The 22,135-nt window shown below is 43.0% G+C and overlaps 1 protein-coding gene across 3 annotated transcripts in view; it reads right to left on the reverse strand.

The window, feature by feature from the left end:
- Positions 1-10,160: 10,160 nt before the first annotated feature.
- SGCB (sarcoglycan beta) overlaps positions 10,161-22,135 on the reverse strand; it is a 31,740-nt gene continuing 19,765 nt past the window's right edge. For all 3 annotated transcript variants that reach the window (XM_068278555.1, XM_068278556.1, XM_068278554.1), the window contains one exon: positions 10,161-16,441. In XM_068278555.1, the coding sequence (XP_068134656.1) occupies positions 16,244-16,441 (198 nt within the window). In that variant the 3' untranslated portion in view covers positions 10,161-16,243. The remainder of the gene's footprint in view (positions 16,442-22,135) is intronic.

Consider the following 22,135-nt stretch of genomic DNA (forward strand, 5'->3'; position numbering starts at 1 on the left):
AATGTTTCCTGAATACTACATGCCTTATCACCATGGTAACAACTCTAGAAGAGTTATTAAAGACAGGAGATAAGTTTAGTGAATTGAGGCCATAGACTTTAATACGAAGCCTGCAGGCAGCGAGTTAGAATAACGTGATCCGTTACTGTGAACAGCCCTATAGAATTGTATGGGCTGTGAGTTGACATGCTGAATTTTTCTGCAACGCAACTGAACACTGTGAACAGGGCCATAGGCTACTCAGCTCCCCCAAATAGTCCCTGGCTATGAACATTTAATGATATAAATTCTTCAAGGTTCTCTGTAAAGGGTTTTACAGAAAACATATCTTTATATATAAGTGCATATTAATAATCACTTTATTTATTAAGGCAATGCAATGTTATTGGCTGTTAGGAGTTGCCAAGAAGATATTACCGAACAAATGCAACTGGATGGAGCAACATTGTGACTCTGCTATGTGGTCATTTCCTTTTGTGCTGCATAATGGGACCTCAGACTTCAAGCTGGAACCTGGACATCAGCCAAATGGGGAAATATATACCAAAGACCTGGGTGTATCTAATCAGTGGAGATGACCACAGGTTTTCTTATTACCAGTAACTTCCCTACTCAATAGAAGATGTACATGGTAATTGGTCCTTGAAACCAGCATCAAGGACAGCTACCCAGGTTGTTTAATAAACAGCCCTGGAGGTTTAAAGAGGGACCATATAATAATTATAGTACTCTATCTGTATGGAGTCAGAACATGACCCTTTGGAAAATACGCTCCACCTTTTATATTTCCATGTTTTCCCATTTTTGTATTCATAAAATAGTCAATTTTAAATCAAGAGTTTACACTATAAATTATTTGGGCTCCCTACCCAACAGTATTACTTGTTCTATAGGTTATAATGAGGAAATATGGATGACAGTCCAGAGCTCCAAACTGTCTTCTCCAAGATGTAGACTGCACCATATGTGCTTTACTTGAAGGGGACTGGAAGCAAACATAACTAAAAAACAGTTACTTCAGATAGTTACAGGCCCAGATTTACCTCACAAGAACCTAAAGGCACAGATGTCCTGGCACCCGAGACTTCGCCCTCCGTGAACCTACAAACCCCCCGCCGAACCGCACTGCAAGTGTGCTGGCTGGCCCAGCCGTCACTTCTCCCTTACTTTCCTTGCTTGTCATAGGTAGCAACAGGTGTCCCTTAATATTAGGTAGCTAGAAGTACTCTCAATATTAAGTAGCTAGAGGTGCCCCTAAGTATTAGATAGAGGAACCTCAGTATTAAGTAGCTAGAAGTGCCTCCGACTAAAGGGAGATCTTGTTAGTGGAATGCTGAGAGCTGAGTGAGGAACCTCTCATTTACACTCTGCCTGGGACTCTACAGAGGGAAGGAGTGAGAGAGGCACGAGGGGAGGGAGTGAGCCGCTTTTCCATCACCAGGTGCCTATAGGCATGTGCCTGCAGTGCCTTATGGTAAATCCGGCCCTGCTCTGGATAGTCAAGAGGCTTCCCCATCATTATCTTCCCTGCCGATCCAGTTCAGAGACCCTCCAAGCATATTCGACAAGGGCTTGTCAGACATGTTCTCATGGCCATGCTTCCATCCACATACAAATCTGATACTGATCAGGCCTTTGATGGCTTTGGAATGCAACCATCCCACATGTTCATCAGAAGGCTCACAGACTCCCACAGTGCTATTGTGCTCCCTGTAACTTTATTCTGAGAAAGAGATTGACTATACAGCAGAGTCAGCAATAAGCCTCTGCTTCTATATAAAACTACTCAGCTATAGTGTGTGCCGTCAATCTGGAGTAAATGCAAATTTCTGCAGGTGAACTGACAAGACAGGCTGTGAGAAGCAAGTATTAAAGTAGAAGTATATATTCTATCACAGTGCATTATACTGCTCATTTCCCTGTGTTGTACTTGCAGTATTGCACCTTGTTAGCCATCAGTAACAGCAAGTTTTGAATCAGAATGATACCATTATTGGATGATTCAAAACGTCTCCCTTTTTAGTGCATGAGTTATTTAGCTGGCTGCACGGTTCCCCTGAATTTGGTGGTACATTGTCTGAAGCATTTGTTTTATCCATTCACGTACTTGCTTTTGAGGGTTTAGTATATACTGAATTCTGCTTATCCTATTAACCCCCCCATATAACATGGGGGAAAGCTACCCTCAGAAACGTACCTCAACAAAATTGCCATAGCCATATTCCCTTCCATCCTTACCGACCACTTACAAATAATATGCACACATCTAAATGCTGGTACCTGTCTTACCTACATATGATAGATTGTAAGTTTAATGGGGCAGTATTCTCCTGTGCCTGGGACTGGCTTGCAATTCTAATCTACAATCCCTATTAATCTATTGAACAGACCATGTTGGTGCTCTATAAATAAAGCATAAAAATATCAATACTCAGTGGATGTTTCCACATCTCCTGCACATGATGGTAAAGGGAGGCTAATATTACTCAAGAGAATGGTAAGGAGCTCACCAGGGGCGTAACTACAAATCATGGGGCCCCATAGCAAACCTTTGAAGCCCCCCCCCCCCCCCAATGTTTACACCCTTGCCTACCCCTGGTGATCTTGCAGGGGTCATAAAGCATTGTAATCTTCACACCAATAACATATGAAGTAAAAGAAAATCTGATCTGAAGGCTGGACCTCTTTCCCGGAGGGAGCAAAGTAATAGTTGGGGGCCCCCTTACAGCTCTGCCCCCCCCCCTCTGTAGTCACATGGGCTGCTCCCCTGTATTACACCCCCGGAGCCCACAGAAGCAGAGAAAGTGTGCAGGACCCTAGTTGCCTGTACTGCTGTTTGGGGTACCAGACCTGGCCTCATTCAGTCAATAAGGTACAGAAGTGAATTCCTCTGCACTACAGACATTACATCACTGTATAATGGCCTGCATCCCACAAAGCAAACCATCACATAAGTTTATACAAATTAGAATATTTATTAGTTTGGTTTAAAAGTAAAGGATTAAACATGTGTGTGTACTTACCTTTGTGCTGAGGTCTTTGCTTTTCCCTGGATGGCACAAAGCGGTTTCTCCAGATCGCTCACATTGTTAATTCCACGCTTACCTTTGTTTACTCAGTTCAGGACCACAGTGACTTTTTTTATCATTAAAACCAACATACACTTGTCTGTAGTCTTTGTAGTCTCTAAAAGTAGAATCCAGCTTGCTGCTCCGAGAACGTCAACATCTAGAATAGCTGCACAGGGCGTGCTGCTGACCACAGTTCCCAGTCTTGCTCATTTTATTACTGGACAAAGTCTGCATGGCTTATGACAGGGGTTATATGAAGGGAATATGTAATCACATTTACATAGTTTGAGCTTGTAAATTTCCTAGGCTATGGCAGGTAATTATTAGCTAATATGCCCACAGCTCAATAAAGTGGCAGCATCCTCATTACTGAGGTAAGGAAGATGTGTGTTATAAACAGGACTTACAGAATGCCCCTTTCATTTATATATACCATATAAATACATTTCATATAAGGAATAGCACGTAGTATATATCCTTATGGCTACTTGCACATATGTGGCGACGCATCGCATTGCGGTACTCTCCCGCGCTGCAGCGCGTTGTTGTGACCATTAGTGCTCCAGGCACTGTACAGGTTGCAGTGCATTACCTTGTGACTCCCGGAAGTGAACCAGAAGTCTAGAACCGGAATTTAACGGTCATACTGTGGCTATAGTTTGTGTGTGACTTGTGCGATGTGGTGCGATTGTCCAGCCTCGTGCTGCTCTAGTGTGCAACCAGCCTACACATTACAGCAGGGGCGTAACTAGACTTAATAAGGTCCCCCTGCAAAAATGATAGCATGGGGTCCAATTGGTCCCCAAACCTCATGAAGGTCATGTGATTGCGAGCCAGCAAATGGCAGCAGGCAGTGTTCTGCTGAGAAGTAACGTCTAGAAGCAGGGAAAAATAAAAGACACTCCTGCTACTAGCTACTCTGCATGGCGGGAGAAGGTGGCAGGGGCTGTTTTCATGAGGGAACGGGGAGGTCTTCTTTGCAGATTGGCTGCAGTTGTCGAGAGGAAGGAGGAGGGGCCCCCAAAGCCTCTAGGCCCCCTGCGATGGTGGTTGCAGGGGTCATTGCTACGCCCATTTATTACACTATTTGGAATGAACAACAAAACAGAGCATGAGTGGGCAATTCTGCATTATAGAAAGTGGGATATGTTGCATTATATGGCTAATTTAAAAATCTTTTAGGCTAAGTTCACAGTGGTCAGTTGCATGACACACGTTATAACATGTTATATTGTGTGTGAACTGCAATGGAGACTGGACATAGACTTAAAGGAAACCAGAGATGATATGAACGAAAAGTTTTATACATACCTGGAGCTTCCTCCAGCCCCATGTGCACGGATTCTCCCACGTCGCCGTCCTCAGTCTTCTGTATCGCCGGTACCGGGTCCTGTAACTTCGGCCAGTAGTGGTCAGTCTGCGCAAGAGACATGCGTATCTCTCCAGCGGATATCATCTCTGGTACACTTTAAATAGAAAGCTTGCATGCAGCGAGTTAGAATAACGCGATCAGTTACAACGGATTACTGTGAACAGCCTCTTAGAATTGTATGGGCAGTGAGTTGACAAGCAGAATTATTATAAAACGCAACTGAGCACTGTGAGCCAGCCCTGAATAATTATCCACTGTCTGATTAAATAGTATTCCTCGGTTCAGCAACCAATCAGATCTCAGTTTTTACTTATGAACTAGCTCTAAAGTAAGTAAAGAAAAGAAGTAAAATAGCTGGAAAGAGTTTCTGTTCATTTTGTCTTAAAAGCATGACGCACTATGGCATTCAGAATGATAGCTGTGCCTATTAATATCATATGAGACATTTATATGAGTTTCATACAGTCCCGTGCCAATTAAATTATTGAGTGGAGGTCAAAGTCTTACAATGGCAGGGAACACCGTTGCTTAATACTAACAAAGATTATGCCAAGAGCAATGGTTATTGAGATACATACTTTTACTGTCAGCAGTTCTATGTTCAGTATCTGATGAGTAAATCAGTACAGCATTGGCAAAGCACACAGCGTAGCCCACTGACGCTGGATGACCATAGGCTGGTTCTGGCAATTCAATGCTTTGTAGTGTTTCTGGCACAGGCCAGATGTCCTGTTTTGTTTCATAGGGGCATAGTCACTAATCAGCAGTAACATTTTCTTATGCAGGTAGCGCCCTGCACTGTTACGGGTACTTTCGCCACACACGTACCCAAGTTACCTAGGTAACAGCCACATTACTAATGTAATGCGCATTATGCTATTTGTGTATCACGCATGAATCTAGTACTGCAGCTAATACCTAAGAAACGCAGGTTGCACTAAGCGCACAATGCATGCTATGTCAGTGGTGTAAGTGCAGCTAAAATTGCCATGTTCTACCTGTGCATGGCAATGTTACATCTGCTTACTGAATATGTCCCATAGGGGTTGGTGCACAAAGCTGCTGTAATATTGCTGTGTGCAGACAGTGTACAGCAATATTACCATTACTGCCCGCAGCTGATTACCATAAGTTACACTATGAATAACCTGCATTATTTGAGTAACGTGAGCAACACTACAGTAAAGTACGGTATGCCAGAGAAGAAATCTACTAAACAGATTGGGATCGTTTTGAAGGAAAAGGGGTGTATAGAATATTCGTATACTGTTATTAGTATTTTGTACACAACAGTACACCCATTTCACATGATCAAATTCCTTACATTGTGTAGTGATAAGCATCACTGATTAGTAATATGAATAGTACCTGTGGATTCCCTAGTTGTTCATTAACTACATTATCAGTGGTATTCCAGCTCTGGACATCCAGGATGTGTAAGAATGCTAGGCATTCCAACACATATGTTCAATGTTGATGGATATATAGAGTGCATTGTGTCAGCATCTGATCGAAATACAGTTACTCAGCCACAAGACAAAGAAACCTCTCCTTTTTTTTCTGAAGTTAGAACAGTTTTCTCCATGGGGTTGATGCACTAAAGTTGAGTAAGGCTGTGGCAACCTACACAAAAATTGTTGTATGTTGCAATAACACTTGGTGCCACTCAATCAACTGCCTGACAGAGGCTGGTAACAAGCAGCAAGAGGCCCCACAAGCATAGAGGTGCCCCCTGCTCTTGTTATCATGAGCCCTATGCTTGCCAGTAGAGGTGTGGTGTCTTGCAAGCAGGGCACTAAATTTCTTATCGAGTTCATAAAGCACCATGTTCATTGCTGGTGCACACAGAGCATTTTCAACACCCCCAAGTTTAGCGGGGTGTCCTAAGGGTCTGCAGGTTATGGTGCAATCCAGATACCTCAAAAATTGAGCAATCAGATAAGAATCTGAATAGATTTTAATCAGCAAGTACAAGAAATTGTTGTTGGTGCAAACCGTACAGCAGACCATTATGAGCATACACATAACACAGGGGGATGGGATAGGCACTTATTACAATTACTCAGTATGAATAGCTAATATCATTACTCAATGTGGATGGATAATTATATTTAACATTACACAGTGGGGATTGCCGAATCAAGGGGGACGGGGGGGGGGGGGGGGGGGGGGGTGTTAGCTTGGAGGAAGAAAAAGTTCTGTGTCTGGGGTTATTGGTGAAGATAGTCCTGAAACAGCGACCTGATGGGAGTAGGTTGAGGTAGTGGTTGTTGGGATGGGAAGGATCATTTGCAATTCTAACTGCCCTGGATTGCAGTCTGGAGTAGTACAGGTCTAGAGATGGTCGGGGTGGGGATCCCCGATGTTGTTGTTTTTTAGCTTGTAGTGGGTAGGATGGAGACACCCGATGTGCGTTCTATTTTAGTATTTTAAAATTCAGATAAAAAAATTATATAATAAAAAGAGAGGTAATTGCATACCTCTCCAGAAGTTACAGACACCAGTTCAACTGTAAAAAGTTTTTATTCAAAAAACAAACTGAAATCGTGTTTCACAGGTCATGGCCCGCTTCCTCAGGTCAATACAAAAATACCTTGATAGCATAGGGGATAGAGTGTAGGCGCCTCTAATGCTAATGATACTGCACCATTGGGCTCCCTGTCTCTCCCTACTTCTCACCTAGGTATTCTTGGCCCTTACAAGAATCGCCAATGAAAAAAACCTTATAGCTCTGTAACTTGTGCTTGTCCGTAGCGGAGGTGTCCATCTTCCATACAATGGTAGGGCGGCAGAGAATTGACTCGATAGTAGCAGAGTTCAAGCGAGTTAGAAAGGCACGAGACATGCCAAACTTTTTCAGCCGGCGCAGGAAGGAACAACCGTTGTTGGTCTTTTTTGTGCATTTTGGAGTAGTTTCCTTCCAACCCTAAGCTGCAGGAGATGAGCGCTGGGGACTCTGGTTATCTCAGAGCCCTCAAAGAGAAGCTGGGGAGCTCAGGGGGGTAATTGTCTTTACACCAGTTACAGATCTTCTCAATCTCCTGGCAGTAGGCTGCTCATGTCCAAGAGGCCTGTGGAAGTGATATTATCCACAAATTTCTTACCTTGACAGGTGAGAGAGTCATTTTGTGAGGTGCAGACGTTAGTGCTCGTTTTCCCACTAATGAGTAGAGGGGTTGTGACTCTTTACCATTTGCCATAAGTGTACATAGTGTCAAGAACTACACAGAGATTAAAAAAGGGTTCAAAAGCTCCCAGTATTACTCGTTTTGTGCTTGCTCAGCATTTCTCAATGTACAGGGTGGGCCATTTATATGGATACACCTTAATAAAATGGGAATGGTTGGTAATATTAACTTCCTGTTTGTGGCACATTAGTATATGTGAGGGGGGAAACTTTTCAAGATGGGTGGTGACCATGGTGGCCTTTTTGAAGTAGGCCATTTTGAAACCAACTTTTGTTTTTTTCAATAGGAAGAGGGTCATGTGACACATCAAACTTATTGGGAATTTCACAAGAAAAACAATGGTGTGCTTGGTTTTAACGTAACTTTCTTTCATGAGTTATTTACAAGATTCTCTTTGTTTACAGCCATTGACATGTCGTTGAGGTTAACACATGAGGAGCGGATAGAAATTGTGTTGATGTCTGGTGAATGCGGTAACTGGGTCATTGCAGCAGATTTCAATGCAAGACACCCTACGAGACTACTCATCTCCCATGCTACAGATAGCAAACTGCTTGCCAAGTTTCGTAAAACTGGTTCAGTATTGGATTTGCCAAAAGGTGGACGCATGAAATCTGTCACTAATGAAGAAAAACCATTGGCTGTCCTTGCTTCATTCAGCAAGAGCCCACAGCGTAGCACTCGCCTCAGGTCACTGGAGAGTGGCATTAGTCGAACATCCCTTTGGCGGATATTAGCTACTCACAAATGGCACCCTTACAAACTCCAGCTACTGCAGCATCTCAACGAGGATGACCCAGATCGGTGCACTGAATTTGCAAAATGGGCAAAACAAAAATTAGAACAGGACCCTCAGTTTACGCAGAATATTTTGTTCAGTGAAGAGGCAAACTTTTATGTGAATGGTGAAGTTAACAAACAAAACCACTGCTATTGGTCTGACACTAACCCACGTTGGATAGATCCCTCCAAGACTGTTGGAACAAAAAAATGTATGGTATGGTGTGGTATATGGGCTACAAAGATAGTGGGGCCATTCTTCATCAATGGAAATCTCAAGGCCACTGGATATGCGAAATTGCTACATGATGATGTGTTTTCCTCTTTATGCACTTAAGCTGGCACGTTCTCTGAGTTCTTACAGCAAGATGGTGCACCACCACATTATGGGTGTCAGGCCCGAGCGTCCCTAGATGAACAGTTTCCTGGAAACTGGATTGGTCGTCATGGGCCAGTTGAATGGCCCCCAAGGTCTCCCGATCTGACCCCCTTAGACTTTTATCTTTGGGGTCATCTGAAGGCAATTGTCTATGCTGTGAAGATACGAGATGTGCAGAACTTGAAATTACAGATACTGGAAGTCTGTGCTAGCATTTCTTCTGCAGTGTTGCTATCAGTGTGTGAAGAGTGGGAGAAGAGGTTTGCATTGACAATCCAACACAATGGGCAGCACATTGAACACATGTTATAAGTGGTCAGATACTTGTAAATAACTCATGAAAGAATAAAGTTACGTTAAAACCAAGCACACCATTGTTTTTCTTGTAAAATTCCCAATAAGTTTGATGTGTCACATGACCCTCTTCCTATTGAAGAAAAAAAGTTGGATTCAAAATGGCTGACTTCAAAATGGCCGCCATGGTCACCACCCATCTTGAAAAGTTTTCCCCTTCACATATACTAATGTGCCATAAACAGGAAGTTAATATCACCAACCATTCCCATTTTATTAAGGTGTAGCCATATAAATGGCCCACCCTGTACATTATTTACTGACAGTACTGTTCACATCAACACAATAATAAAACTAAATTAAATCACACAAATCACACAACTGCCACAGATTCAATCAAATCTTTCTGTTTTAGTAGACCAATTCAAAGATCATTTAGATGCTTCAATATAATCATTTTAAAGTGTAACTGTTGGGCATAAAATCAATTCTTTATTTGTATCTGGTAAACAAGTAATAAGGATGCTAATCAGGCAATCCAAACGTTAAAATCTCTATTACTTTTCCTGTTTATAAATGATCATTCCCCAGTTTCCCTGGCTCTTATTTGGTACATTGCCGCAAAAAGGAAGTTGCAGGGCATGCTGGATTGTCCTTTTTTGCTTCTGTACATTAGTTAAGTCTGAGCGGAAATAAAGAAGCGAAAAAAGAACCCAGCGTGCCCTGCAACTTCCTTTGTGTGGCAACGTACCAAATAAGAGTCAGGTAAACTGGGGAATGATCATTTATAAACAAGAAAAGTAATAGAGATTTTAACGTTTGGATTGCCTGGTTAGCATCCTTATTACTTGTTTACCCGATAAAAATAAAGAATTGATTTTATGCCCGACAGTTACACTTTAAGAAGAAATTTCCATGTTTCTTCAATTGCTCTACGGTGATTGGAGCTACTTAATAGATTGTTCAGATAGAGATTTGGTTGAGATTGTTCTGTGTGGGGCCACACAAACGTTCCATAGATATGACAGGAGTAGCCAGTGCTGATAATAAAAATAAATGCAAAACAAAAACACAGCTTACAATGTAGTATCTCTGCTTTATTTTAACAACAGAAAAGAAAGCATAAACTCTGACATATCCACTTATTTATATTTTACAAATAGAAACATACATCTTTAGTTATTGTAGTATTCAGTTTGTCTGGTACAAAAATGTAGAAAATGTTTGAAAACTAGTGTTTTTTCACGTCAATAATAAATAGTGTAGCTGTTACTTTATAGTTGCAGCTAAGTCGACGCCCGAGGCTTTAATACTGCTTATGTATGAAAAGGAAAGAAAGAACAGTATTGGCATCACTCTTAGGCTCCCTGCACACTGCATGCGATCCCGATTTTCAATTGTTTTTTTACATCCGATTCTGATCTTTAATCATTACTGCATGCTGCGTTTTTTGATCCGTTTTTCTGTTGATTACATTCAGGGAAAATCGGAACTGCAAATCGGAATCACAAAACTGATTTGCAGTGTGCAGGGAGCCTTATACGGGGCTGAAGAGACTGTCTTATATTGACTTCAAGCTAAAGGCAACCATAGTTTATTAGACTTTTTAATAGATTGAATGGTAGATTTTATTGAAAGAAAAACATTCAATGTAAAAAATATGAAAATAAAGGCCCTATTGACTGGTATTTGATTTTTTTATTTATTGATCGCTGATCTGCGGTTTTTTTTTCAGGTTGACAAGGGTGGGGAAAAAGGGGTCTCTCGAGGGCCACAAATGAAAGAGGTGCATGATCAGCATTTCTCAAAGCTTTAAACTGCATTGGGCAGTACAAAGCTGCAGCGACAGTGGTCAGATTGATACAGCATTAAATATCTGATGACATGTTATATAAGGAGTGGTCCATGGTGGTAACCAGATAAAGGTAGATATTCAGCATATAGCAATCATTTTCTGCACTAGGCTTCCAGACTAAAATTAGGGCCAGGACTCTACCTCCAAGGAGTTTGCAGGTTCTCACTGCGTTTGCATGGATTTCCTCTGGGCACGTCGCAAAACATGCTGCTAAGTTAACTGGTTCCCCCTAATAACGGCTTTAGACATAAGTCTATGGCTGTGTTAGGAATTAGACTGTAAGCTCCTCTAAGTGACAGTAGCATGACTATAGACTCAACAACATATTACAGTATTATTGATTTATAAAGCGCCAACATATTCCATGGCGCTGTACAAAGGAAGAAACAAGCATGGAGTACATAATAATACAGACAATGGTAAACATCAATATACAAAATACTGAGTTGGTAACAAAATACAGAATCGATACAAAATACAGAATTGGCAATGACAAGGACAAAAGTAACATGATGAATAAAGTGTATAATGAATTCCAAGACACAAAAGGGTGAGAGCCCTGCCCTTGCTAGCTTACAATCTAAAGGAACAGGGGGAAACAAGAGTATACAATAAACATACCTAGAGGCAGCGTGTTTTTAGGATATCTAGTAGGAGTACAATTTGGCCTTAGGACAAAGGGAGAATGGCCTGTGGTAGAATGTATGCTTGTCAGAAAAAGTGAGTTTTGAGGGACCATTTAAAAATATCAAAGGTTGGAGAGAGTGAAGGATGTGTTGTGGGAGGGCATTCCAGAGAAAATGTTGTATATGTGAAAGGGAGGAGGTAATTTTAGAGAAAAACAAAAGAAAGTCGTTCAGATCTGAGATTGCGATTGGGTTGGTATCTGGAAAGAGGGGGGAGAGCTTGTGGTGAGCTTTGTAGGTTAGGGTTAAGAGTTTGAACTGGATCCTCTGGCTAATTGGTAACCAATGAAGAGCTTGCCAGAGAGAAGCAGCAGAGGAAGAGCTGGAAGAAAGATGAATGAGACGAGCAGCTGAGTTCAGTACAGATTGGAGGGGGGCCAGTCTGTTAGTTGGTAGTCCACAAAGCAGTATGTTATAATAGTCCAGATGAGATATTATAAGAGCATGTATTAACATTTTAGTTGTGTCCTGAGTGAGAACATATGAATACACAATAATAATTATTATCACTGGTAAATGTGTGTGGCTGCAGGCTGCTGTAGCTGTCAGCTACTGTTTGTTGCTGCTTATTTACAGTTTTACATTCCTTTTTGTCCTAATAGGATGATCCATAATGCAGCTAGAAGAACAGGCATGTTTGATGTGCACGTATATTAAAGATTGAATCACTTAAAGCAGGGATGTCAAACCGGTCCTATGAGGGCCGAGGTCCTCACACATTTTTGATACAGCTCAAATGAATGGATGGGTCTGAATCAGGAAAGGTGTGTTCCATCAGGTAGAACACATTTCTGTCTTTCTCAGTCCATCCTAAACACTGGCATGGATCTGGCCCTCCAGGCCTGGAGTTCGACACCTGTGACTTAAAGGGTACCTGATGTGACATGTACCATGAGGACATAACCATTTGTGTATACAGTATTAAACTTATTTAGAACTTGCCTGTTTCCTTTTCTTATTAGTGGATATGTTATTTATTAGTCAAGTGCTATAAATCGCAGTCTCTCTGCAGTCTTAGGAAATGGGACAGAAAATCGGCTTCATACCAGATAAAGTTATAAAACTTGTGTGTAGCTGTAACAAAGTCTCCTCACAGGCTATGAAGAGATAAGAAGGAAAAGGTAAGACAATAATCATTATTCTGTATGACAGCTGAAGAGCAGCAATGGATGCCACAGATTTTAAACCCATAAAACCAAAACTGCAATATGGGACTCAAAAATGTATAATTTGTTCTATGGATTGAGGCCGGTTTTACGCTTGATTTGTGCACACTGCATCACATATATGAGGCTTCATATCACCCTACGCCACAGTGCAGCAACAGGGACATATGCAAGGCGCTGCCTCCACGGCTATTAATGTACGTAATTCATTGGGATTCCTAGTCTGTCCGCGCATGCGTGCTGTACCGTGCTCCCCTTATGCACACTGCCTGCTTCGGCCACTTACTTGCATTACTGCATAATCTGTGCAGTAGGCACGGATCACGCGGTAATACGCTGCAGCCTTTACCTTGAGGTGATTTAGAGACATCCAGCGCCCCGTCGTATTGTGTGCACTGTGCAAGTCGTCATTGACTTGCATGGGCCCTTGTGATGGGAAAGAGTACCGAAGTGCGATGCAGTGTGCAAGGGGCCTGTTTATCACATAAATTCAGGTTCACATTAAAGTTATACTTTAGGATGAAACATAATGGCACAACATCATAGCCCACTGATAGCAGATGTGTTGCAGCCCTTTCACCTTATAAAAGGAACCCTTTAAAGCAGGGACATCGAACGCCAGTCCTCAATGCCAAGGTACTCACACATTTTGGCACAGCTCTAATTCAAGGAGAACTATAGAGATAGAGATGTATGGAGGCTGCCATATTTATTTCCATTTAAGCAATATCAGTTACCTGGCTATCCTGCTGATCCTCTGCCTCTAATACTTTTAGCCATAGACCCTGAACAAGCATGCAGCAGATCAGGTGTTTCTGACAATTTTGACAGATATGACAAGATTAGCCGCATGCTTGTTCCTGGTGTGATTCAGACACTTCTTCAGCCAAATAGACCAGCAGGGCTGCCAGGCAACTGGTATTGTTTAACAGGAAATAAATATGGCGGCCTCCATATACCTCTCACTACAGTTCTCCTTTAAGGACCTGGTAGTGAATCAGGAAAGGTGTGGTTTATGAAGTACAACACATTTCTCAGTCCATCCATAGATTTGGCCCTCCAGGACTGGAGTTCAACACTCCGGTTTAAAGGATAACAATACTTTATCAAGGGAAGATCCACCAGAATCAGGCGCTTGTTTAGTACAAGTCAAGCTGTTGCTTATTTTGCAATGGTTTTTAACTTTTGAATGGTGGGTACCCGCTATCCTTTACAATTCATGCTGACAGTCATGTAACAATATGTTGCACAGTGGAAGTATTAGCAGAAAGAAGCATGCCGAGACTAAAAGGAGCCCAAGTTAGAGCAGCAGAGAAGGGAGATGAATCAAGTTAATCAAGTTTCATGCAGTAAATTGGACTCACAATGCTGCCATTTTGCATTTGTTACTATGAAAGGAACCCGAGGTGTGAGCCCTATGGAAGTCCTGCAGATCCTCTGCCTCAGTAGTGTGTGAATCACACACCTGAAACAAGCATGCAGCTGATCTCAGATTTGTCAGACATCTGATCAGCATGCTTGCTCAGGGTCTATGGCTTAAAAGTATTAGAGACAGAGGATCAGTAGGACAGCCAGGCAATGTGCATTATTTAAAAGTAAATAAACATGCCGGCCTCCATATCCCTCTCACCTGAGATTCCCTATAAAGGACACCAGAAGTGAGAGGTATATAGACGCCTCCATATTTATTTCCTTTTAAACAATACCAGTTGCCTGGCAGTCCTGCTGATCCTCTGCCTCCAATACGTTTGGCCATAGACCCTGAACAAGCATGCAGCAGATCAGATGTTTCTGAAATTATTGTCAGATCTGACAAGATTAGCTGCATGCTTGTTTCTGGTATGATTCATACACTACTGCAGCCAAATAGATCAGCAGAGCCACCAGGCAACTGATATTGTTTAAAAGGAAATAAATATGGCAGCCTCCATATACTTCTCACTACAGATGTCCTTTAAATCTTTCTGACTTTTACTAATCACCTCCAGACTGACCAAGCAGCTGGGCTGTATAATGACCAGGTTTCTGTGCTGTGACATTATTATCTTACTAACTGTAATCAAGCTCGTGCTAATGTAACAAATGATCTGCTATGATATTTTTCTGCCTCTGCGACCCCTGAGCTTGTACTGCCTTGCAACAGAATGTAACATCTAAAACCGATCTTGTACAGAAAACGGCCACGCTTGCAAGAAGTGGTAAGTGGAAGGTTTTATTGTAATCCAGCGCCAAATCTAAAGGTGGCCATACACCATACAATTAAAAGATCCAATTTCTCACCAATTTGATAATTTTGATCGGTTGTCCCGAAAAATCGAGAGCTTTTCTTTGTTTTCAATCGACAAATCTGATCGAATTTCCCATTTCTCAATTTTTGGAGATTGGATATGTTGGAAATTTCAGACCAACTTTATCAAGAATTGTATGGTGTGTGTGATGGATTGTCAATGACTTGATGTACAGTTCCAATCAATTTTTTCTGAGCTTTCAATTATTTTATTCATGATTGGGGAAAAATTTTACATAGGTGTGTGGTACATTTGTAAGATTTGTTACAATCAGTCAGAAAAATTTATTGCTATTCTTGAATTGAACAGATATTTAAAAAAATGTATGGTGTGTGGCCACCTGAACTGTAACAACTCCCATTCTGCTGCTGTCCTGCTCCCCTTACCACAGTCCTGATAAATGTGTCTCAATGTATTATATGTGTTCCTGACACCTGAGTACATTCCACTGCGTATGGCCACAGCCAGACAATGAACTTGACACACATCCAATACCACTGTAATGTAAACATTTCAAAATCGCAGGCGAAGCGTAATCTGGAGTAAAACTGTGACAACTATGCGCTGTGACTGAGTACAAACATAAGCCAAGGTAACTTAATGTGAGGCAGAAAGCGTTTGTAAATAAATGTCAACATAGAAATACAAACTGGACAAAGCATTAATACTGTAGTTATCAATTGCATGTAAAAGTACATTAAATATACTGCCTGTGTGTATACATGTACACAGCAGCTGCGTATACATATACTCGGGAGCTAGAAATACCACAACAGAGATTGAGCAGTATGCCCTGAATGCTCAGGACTTCCTTCCAGCAAGGAGTGTTCAGTTAGCTGCACTTAGTCAATAATCAGATACAGCTGCTGACGTCAGTGAGTGATATGGCCACTCCTTACTTTCATCCATGCAGCAATCACCCAGCCCTATCAGCGGTGGCAGCACTCCTGACACTGGAAGGGACACATCGGTACATCGCTGGGAGGGGTCAGGTCAGCAGTGCATATTGCTGCTGCAGGTTTAGTCATGTACGATCACCTTAGCATAAATAGTTAATACTGTAAAGGGTCCTATGAAAGCATCATGGCAAATCGTTCACACGCAAACATAAATAGGGATAAAAGTAGAACACTGATGTAATTGCACGCGATGTACTGCTTCTCGCTATATGGATCCACAAGGGTTTACAGAAGTCAGGCATCCCATACTGCGGCTCTCCACTAGCACTCGGAATAGAGTCCCATCTGCACACATGCACAGCTTGTAGCGCTCTGTCCCGTCATCGTACAGCACGTCTCCAGTACCGCTGAACAGCCGAGAGGGGGTAACCGTCACACTGCCATTTAGAACAATGCTGTTCTCCTATGGAAAGAATAATATTAGAGGTTAGACAATTGAAAGCATATCTGTGTCAATCAATCTGTTGAAAGCAGGCACAGACATCTCATCTGTCTATTGCAATCATTCAAACACAAAGTGGGCCAAAATTGAACACTGGAACCAAGTCAAGCCAATCTCAATGTCTAGAGCCACCTTCCTCCCCTATACAGTTCCCTGGTGTCTAGTGGCCCTCCTCCCTCCCATATACAGTTTCCTGGTGTCTAGTGGCCCTCCTCCCTCCTCCCATATACAGTTTCCTGGTGTCTAGTGGCCTTCCTTCCTCCCTTATACAGTTCCTTGGTGTCTAGAGGCCCTCCTCCCTCCCATATTCAATTCCCTGGTGTCTAGTGGCCCACCTCCCTCCCATATACAATTCCCTGGTGTCTAGTGGCCCACCTCCCTCCCATATACAGTTCCCTAGTGTCTAGTAGCCCTCCTTCCTCCCGTATACAGTTCCCTGGTGTCTAGTGGCCCTCCTCCCTCTACTGTAGAGTACTCTGGTGTCTAGTGGCCCTCATCCCTCACCCTATATAGAAATATGGAGCAACCATTAGATGGCAACCAGTGGCGTAGCAAACGGGAGTGTATACACTGCTCAATATTTAGGTTGCGACCACGCTGGGGCCCAAAGCCCAGAGGAGCCTACTAAGTCCCTCCTACACCACTGCATTACCTCTTTATTGGTGCTATGCTTGTATTGATCAGCTCTACACGTGCTTTGAATAGGGGTAATCATTAACAATCTGTTCTCCATCCCTGCTTACACCTCTGACACTGCTGCTGTCCTTGGCAAGTTTTGGTGCACCATATCAATTATGTATAGAGTGCTAAAGGGGGGGGGGGGGGGGGGCAATGTAAAACATGCACTGGGGCCCACACTCCTCATCTACACCCCTGATGGCAATTTGTATAATTTCATTTTACAACATTTGGACAAAAGTTCATGTAAAAGGACAACTGACCTAAGAGGGATACGGAGGCTGCCATATTTATTTCCTATTTAAAGCGGAATATAACCCTGCATTTCAACTTTGCTCGAAAACATTATTTACAGCATATTATATGCAACCAGCATTTTTTTTTTTTACTAGACCAGCATTGGAAGGGTTACACAGGGCTTTAAAGTCCCTGGAGATTTCTGCAGACGCATCCGAAGTTGAGTTAGATACTTTTTGTTTACAAATATGTATCTAAGTGTTTATTGTGACTCATCTCTCTCAGTTGGAGGACAGCCAAAGAGTGTGTAACATTTCTAAATATATACATATAACTAAATAGAATGTAACTATCTGAACGTCTGCACGGAACTTAAACCCTCTGTGTTTAACCCTTCCAATGCTGGTCTAGTAAAAAAAAAATGCTTTTTGCATATAATATGCTGTAAATAATGTTTTAGAGCAAAGTTGAAATGCAGGGTTATATTTCGCTTTAAGAATACCTGTTGCCTGGCAGCCATGCTGATCTTTTATTCATCAGTAGTGTCTGAATCACACGCCTTAACCAAGCATGCAGCTAATCCAGTCAAACTTAAACGCATTAGAGGCAGAGGATCAGCAGGACAGCCAGGCAATGTGCACTGTTTAAAAGGAAATAAATATGGCAGCCTCCCTTGAGGTCTCAGGCCAGTTGTCCTTTAACCCTTCTGGTGGTAATCCCAAGCGTAGCTTAGGCTAAGAATTAGAAGCTGGGAACAGTACTAACTAAAATCAGTGATCCTGAAGCTTCCCTGGGTCCCATGCGCAATCCGCGCTGCCCAGTGGGACTCCATTGCTCTTCTGCTGGCCACTGGGATCCCCCTCTCCTTTCTTCTTCCTGGATCCCGGTGGCCAATCAGCAGCAGTACGGCGATAAGCGTGACATCATCGGGGGGCCGGCCGCGCCGACATAAAGTGGACCCGAACTCTTGCACAGGACAGAAGGAAAACGAGAAATGCACCCTGTATGTATATAGAGAGTTTAGCCTGTCTAACCCCCCACCTGGACCCGATCTTGCACAGGACAGAAGGTAAACTGAGAAATGCACCCTGTATGTATATAGAGAGTTTAGCCTGTCTAATTCCCCACCTGGACCCGATCTTGCACAGGACAGAAGGTAAACTGAGAAATGCAGCCTGTATGTATATACAGAGTTTAGCCTGTCTAACCCCCCACCTGGACCCGATCTTGCACAGGACAGAAGGTAAACTGAGAAATGCAGCCTGTATAGATATAGAGAGTTTAGCCTGTCTAATTCCCCACCTGGACCCGATCTTGCACAGGACAGAAGGTAAACTGAGAAATGCAGCCTGTATAGATATAGAGAGTTTAGCCTGTCTAATTCCCCACCTGGACCCGATCTTGCACAGGACAGAAGGTAAACTGAGAAATGCACCCTGTATGTATATAGAGAGTTTAGCCTATCTAATTCCCCACCTGGACCCGATCTTGCACAGGACAGAAGGTAAACTGAGAAATGCAGCCTGTATGTATATACAGAGTTTAGCCTGTCTAACCCCCCACCTGGACCCGATCTTGCACAGGACAGAAGGTAAACTGAGAAATGCACCCTGTATGTATATAGAGAGTTTAGCCTGTCTAATTCCCCACCTGGACCCGATCTTGCACAGGACAGAAGGTAAACTGAGAAATGCACCCTGTATGTATATAGAGAGTTTAGCCTGTCTAATTCCCCACCTGGACCCGATCTTGCACAGGACAGAAGGTAAACTGAGAAATGCAGCCTGTATGGATATAGAGAGTTTAGCCTGTCTAATTCCCCCCTCATCTATGAATAATCACAAGATATAATTTGATCTCTCTCGTGTCACATGACTGCCATAGCAGAGATGGCAAATAAGCTAATTTGAAAGCACAGGATGTTAACAATATAGCCATTTGGTTCCCAACTGCTTCTGAGCTAAGTGCTTCTGCTGATCTGCCTTACTCTCCGAACTCACCACCCGACGGGTCTGCGATGTCCCCTTGACGGCGGTCATCAGGATCTCATCTTCCTGCTGGCGGGTATGCACAACATCACACGACATTACACGTTGGGAGCAAACGAGACTTCAAGCGATTGCAGTACTTCGCGCTGGAGTTGTCAGGGATCTTAGCGATCTGATGTGACGGTCCTTATTGCGGGGCGATGCTAATCGACGTTTGCACGACGACGTTTGGTCGTGTGCCTGTACCCACATCGCAATATCACGGAAAGGAACCGCTCGGTGCTCAGGAAATCAACAAAATTGTCAGTAAAATCGCGACGTGGGTACATAGCTTTACTGTTATGGATTTTTGCCAAGATTTTGACTACTCTCTGCCTGCCATCTGCACGAACCTCTGCCTGGGTTTTTACTACTCTGGCCCAGTGCACACCAAAACCACTAGCAGATCCTCAAAACACTAGAGGTTTTTGGAGCAGATTTCAGAGCGATTCTAGGAATGTTTAGAGGCGTTTTCTAAACATGCCTAGCGTTTTTGGGAGCGTTTTTGTGTAGCAGATTACAAATTACAAATATTGTTACAGTAAAAGCTGTTACTGAATAGCTTCTGTAACAAAAACGCCTGGAAAACCGCTGTGATGTAGCGTTTTCCAGAGCAGTTTGCGTTTTCCTATACTGTACATTGGGGCAGAAACGGTTCTGCAAACCGCAAACGTGCAGCAGGAGGCACGTTTGCGGTTTGCTAAAAACCTCAAACCGCTAGCCAAGCGTTTTCACAGGCGGTTACGGTTGGCGGATCGCTGCTAAAACCGCTCGGTGTGCACTGGGCCTCTCTGCCGCTGCCTGCACGACCTCTGCCTGGATTTTGACTACTCTCTGCCTGCCGTCTGCACCGACCTCTACCTGGATTTTGACTACTCTCTGCCTGCCGCCTGCACCGACCTCTGCCTGGATTTTGACTACTCTCTGCCTGGATTATGACTACGCTCTGCCTGCCACCCAAGACTAATATCAAAGGGAAAAAAGTCTGAAAGGAATCCCGCTTCTACTGCCCTGATTGTGATGTCGCCCTCTGTGCCATTCCCCGTTTCAAAATATACCACACGGGAGGTGTATTAGGTATATATGTACATACTGTATAGTCTGGTGGTTTATTTGTACAGTTTCACTATTTTTTAAGTTTATTCATAAATGTAATTTCTTCAACAATTATGTGTTCTAGTCTTTTATTATACGTGGGATGTCTACAAGACCTTTATTCTGATATATTTTGGTGAGTTAGGACTTAAGAATTATTGGAGGCCTAAAATTCTTGAAAAAAAAAAAGTACCGTTATTAGATCCATAAAGTTAGGACAGAAATGCACCGCCAGGGAGATAAAGGAGGAACTTCTATACTGCTTTTAAGAAAAGCATATACTGTAAACATTTATTTCTATCTATAGTTACATCTCACACACAGTTTTAACTTTGCCAGCCTTGACATATTGCTACAAAATCTAAAAGAGAACAAAAGGTGGCCGACGGTGTGACCCAGCAGTCACTATTTTTACTCAGATCTCAGAAATGTAACAAAATGCATCAGTCTCATTAAAGTAAACCTGTGAGATGTGCAAACGAATAAGAGAGGCACTTACCTCTGGATCCTCCACCTTAGTGTTCCAGCACTGTATCCTTCTGAAGCCCGCCACACTGAGCATGCCCAGTAGCACACACCTGCTCATGCTTCAACGGAAAAAGCAGACCCCGATCAGGTCCATGCTACTGCGCATGATAGCCCAGCCCTTGTTGATGTTTTTGTGGAGGGGACAGCGCTGGAACCGCTGAGTGGAGCAGAACTAAGGAAGCCTCTGGATTATCCAGAGGCTTCCATCGATTGAGTTGAGTACCTATTTGGGGCATTTTTTTCCCCTACAGGTACACTTTAAGGTGACATAGCAAATGGTATGATTTTATTTATTTAATTAAAAGATAACTTTATTAACTGCTTCCGTACCAGTAGTCTATGCCCCCTTAAGCACCAGAGACTGCTGGCACGGTAAAACATCGCTTACCGACAAATCGCTGCAATCATCCATTACCTCCGCCGGTCAATCCCACCGCAGGTTGCTCTCGCTGCCGTCTCTATGACGGCACAGCACTGTGCGCTGGTCAGGAGCCGCTTCCATTGGATCCTGATGCTGTCAATCAATGTAAACCAATGGGATTGGCTTACAGTGATGACAGGGCCAGGAGCCAATGAAATCAGCTCCTGACCGGCTCACACAGCTCTGTCGTCATATAGTCAGCAGGGCAAGTGATCTGTGGTGGGGAGACAGCGGCACAATCGGCGGGAGCGGCAGAACCACGCGGTGATGAGTGTTGAAATCTACACCCTGTCAGATCCGCGCAGCCAAATAAAGGACGTTGATTTCAACTGCGTCGGTCCGGAACCAGTTAAGAAAAGGTGTAAAATATAAACAATGAAGTTTCAGGATATAAACAATTAGTTAAAACAGTATTAGAATAAACCCAATACAAACTGCTTAAAGAGAACCCGAGGTGTGTTTAAAGAATGTTATCTGCATACAGAGGCTGGATCTGCCTATACAGCCCAGCCTCTGTTGCTATCCCAAACCCCCCTAAGGTCCCCCTGCACTCTGCAATCCCTCATAAATCACAGCCATGCTGTGAGGCTGTGTTTACATCTGTAGTGTCAGTCTCAGCTGCTCCCCCGCCTCCTGCATAGCTCCGGTCCCTGCCTTCGTCCCTTCCCT

This window comes from Hyperolius riggenbachi, chromosome 1 (genome assembly GCF_040937935.1).
Source record: "Hyperolius riggenbachi isolate aHypRig1 chromosome 1, aHypRig1.pri, whole genome shotgun sequence".
NCBI lineage: Eukaryota > Metazoa > Chordata > Amphibia > Anura > Hyperoliidae > Hyperolius > Hyperolius riggenbachi.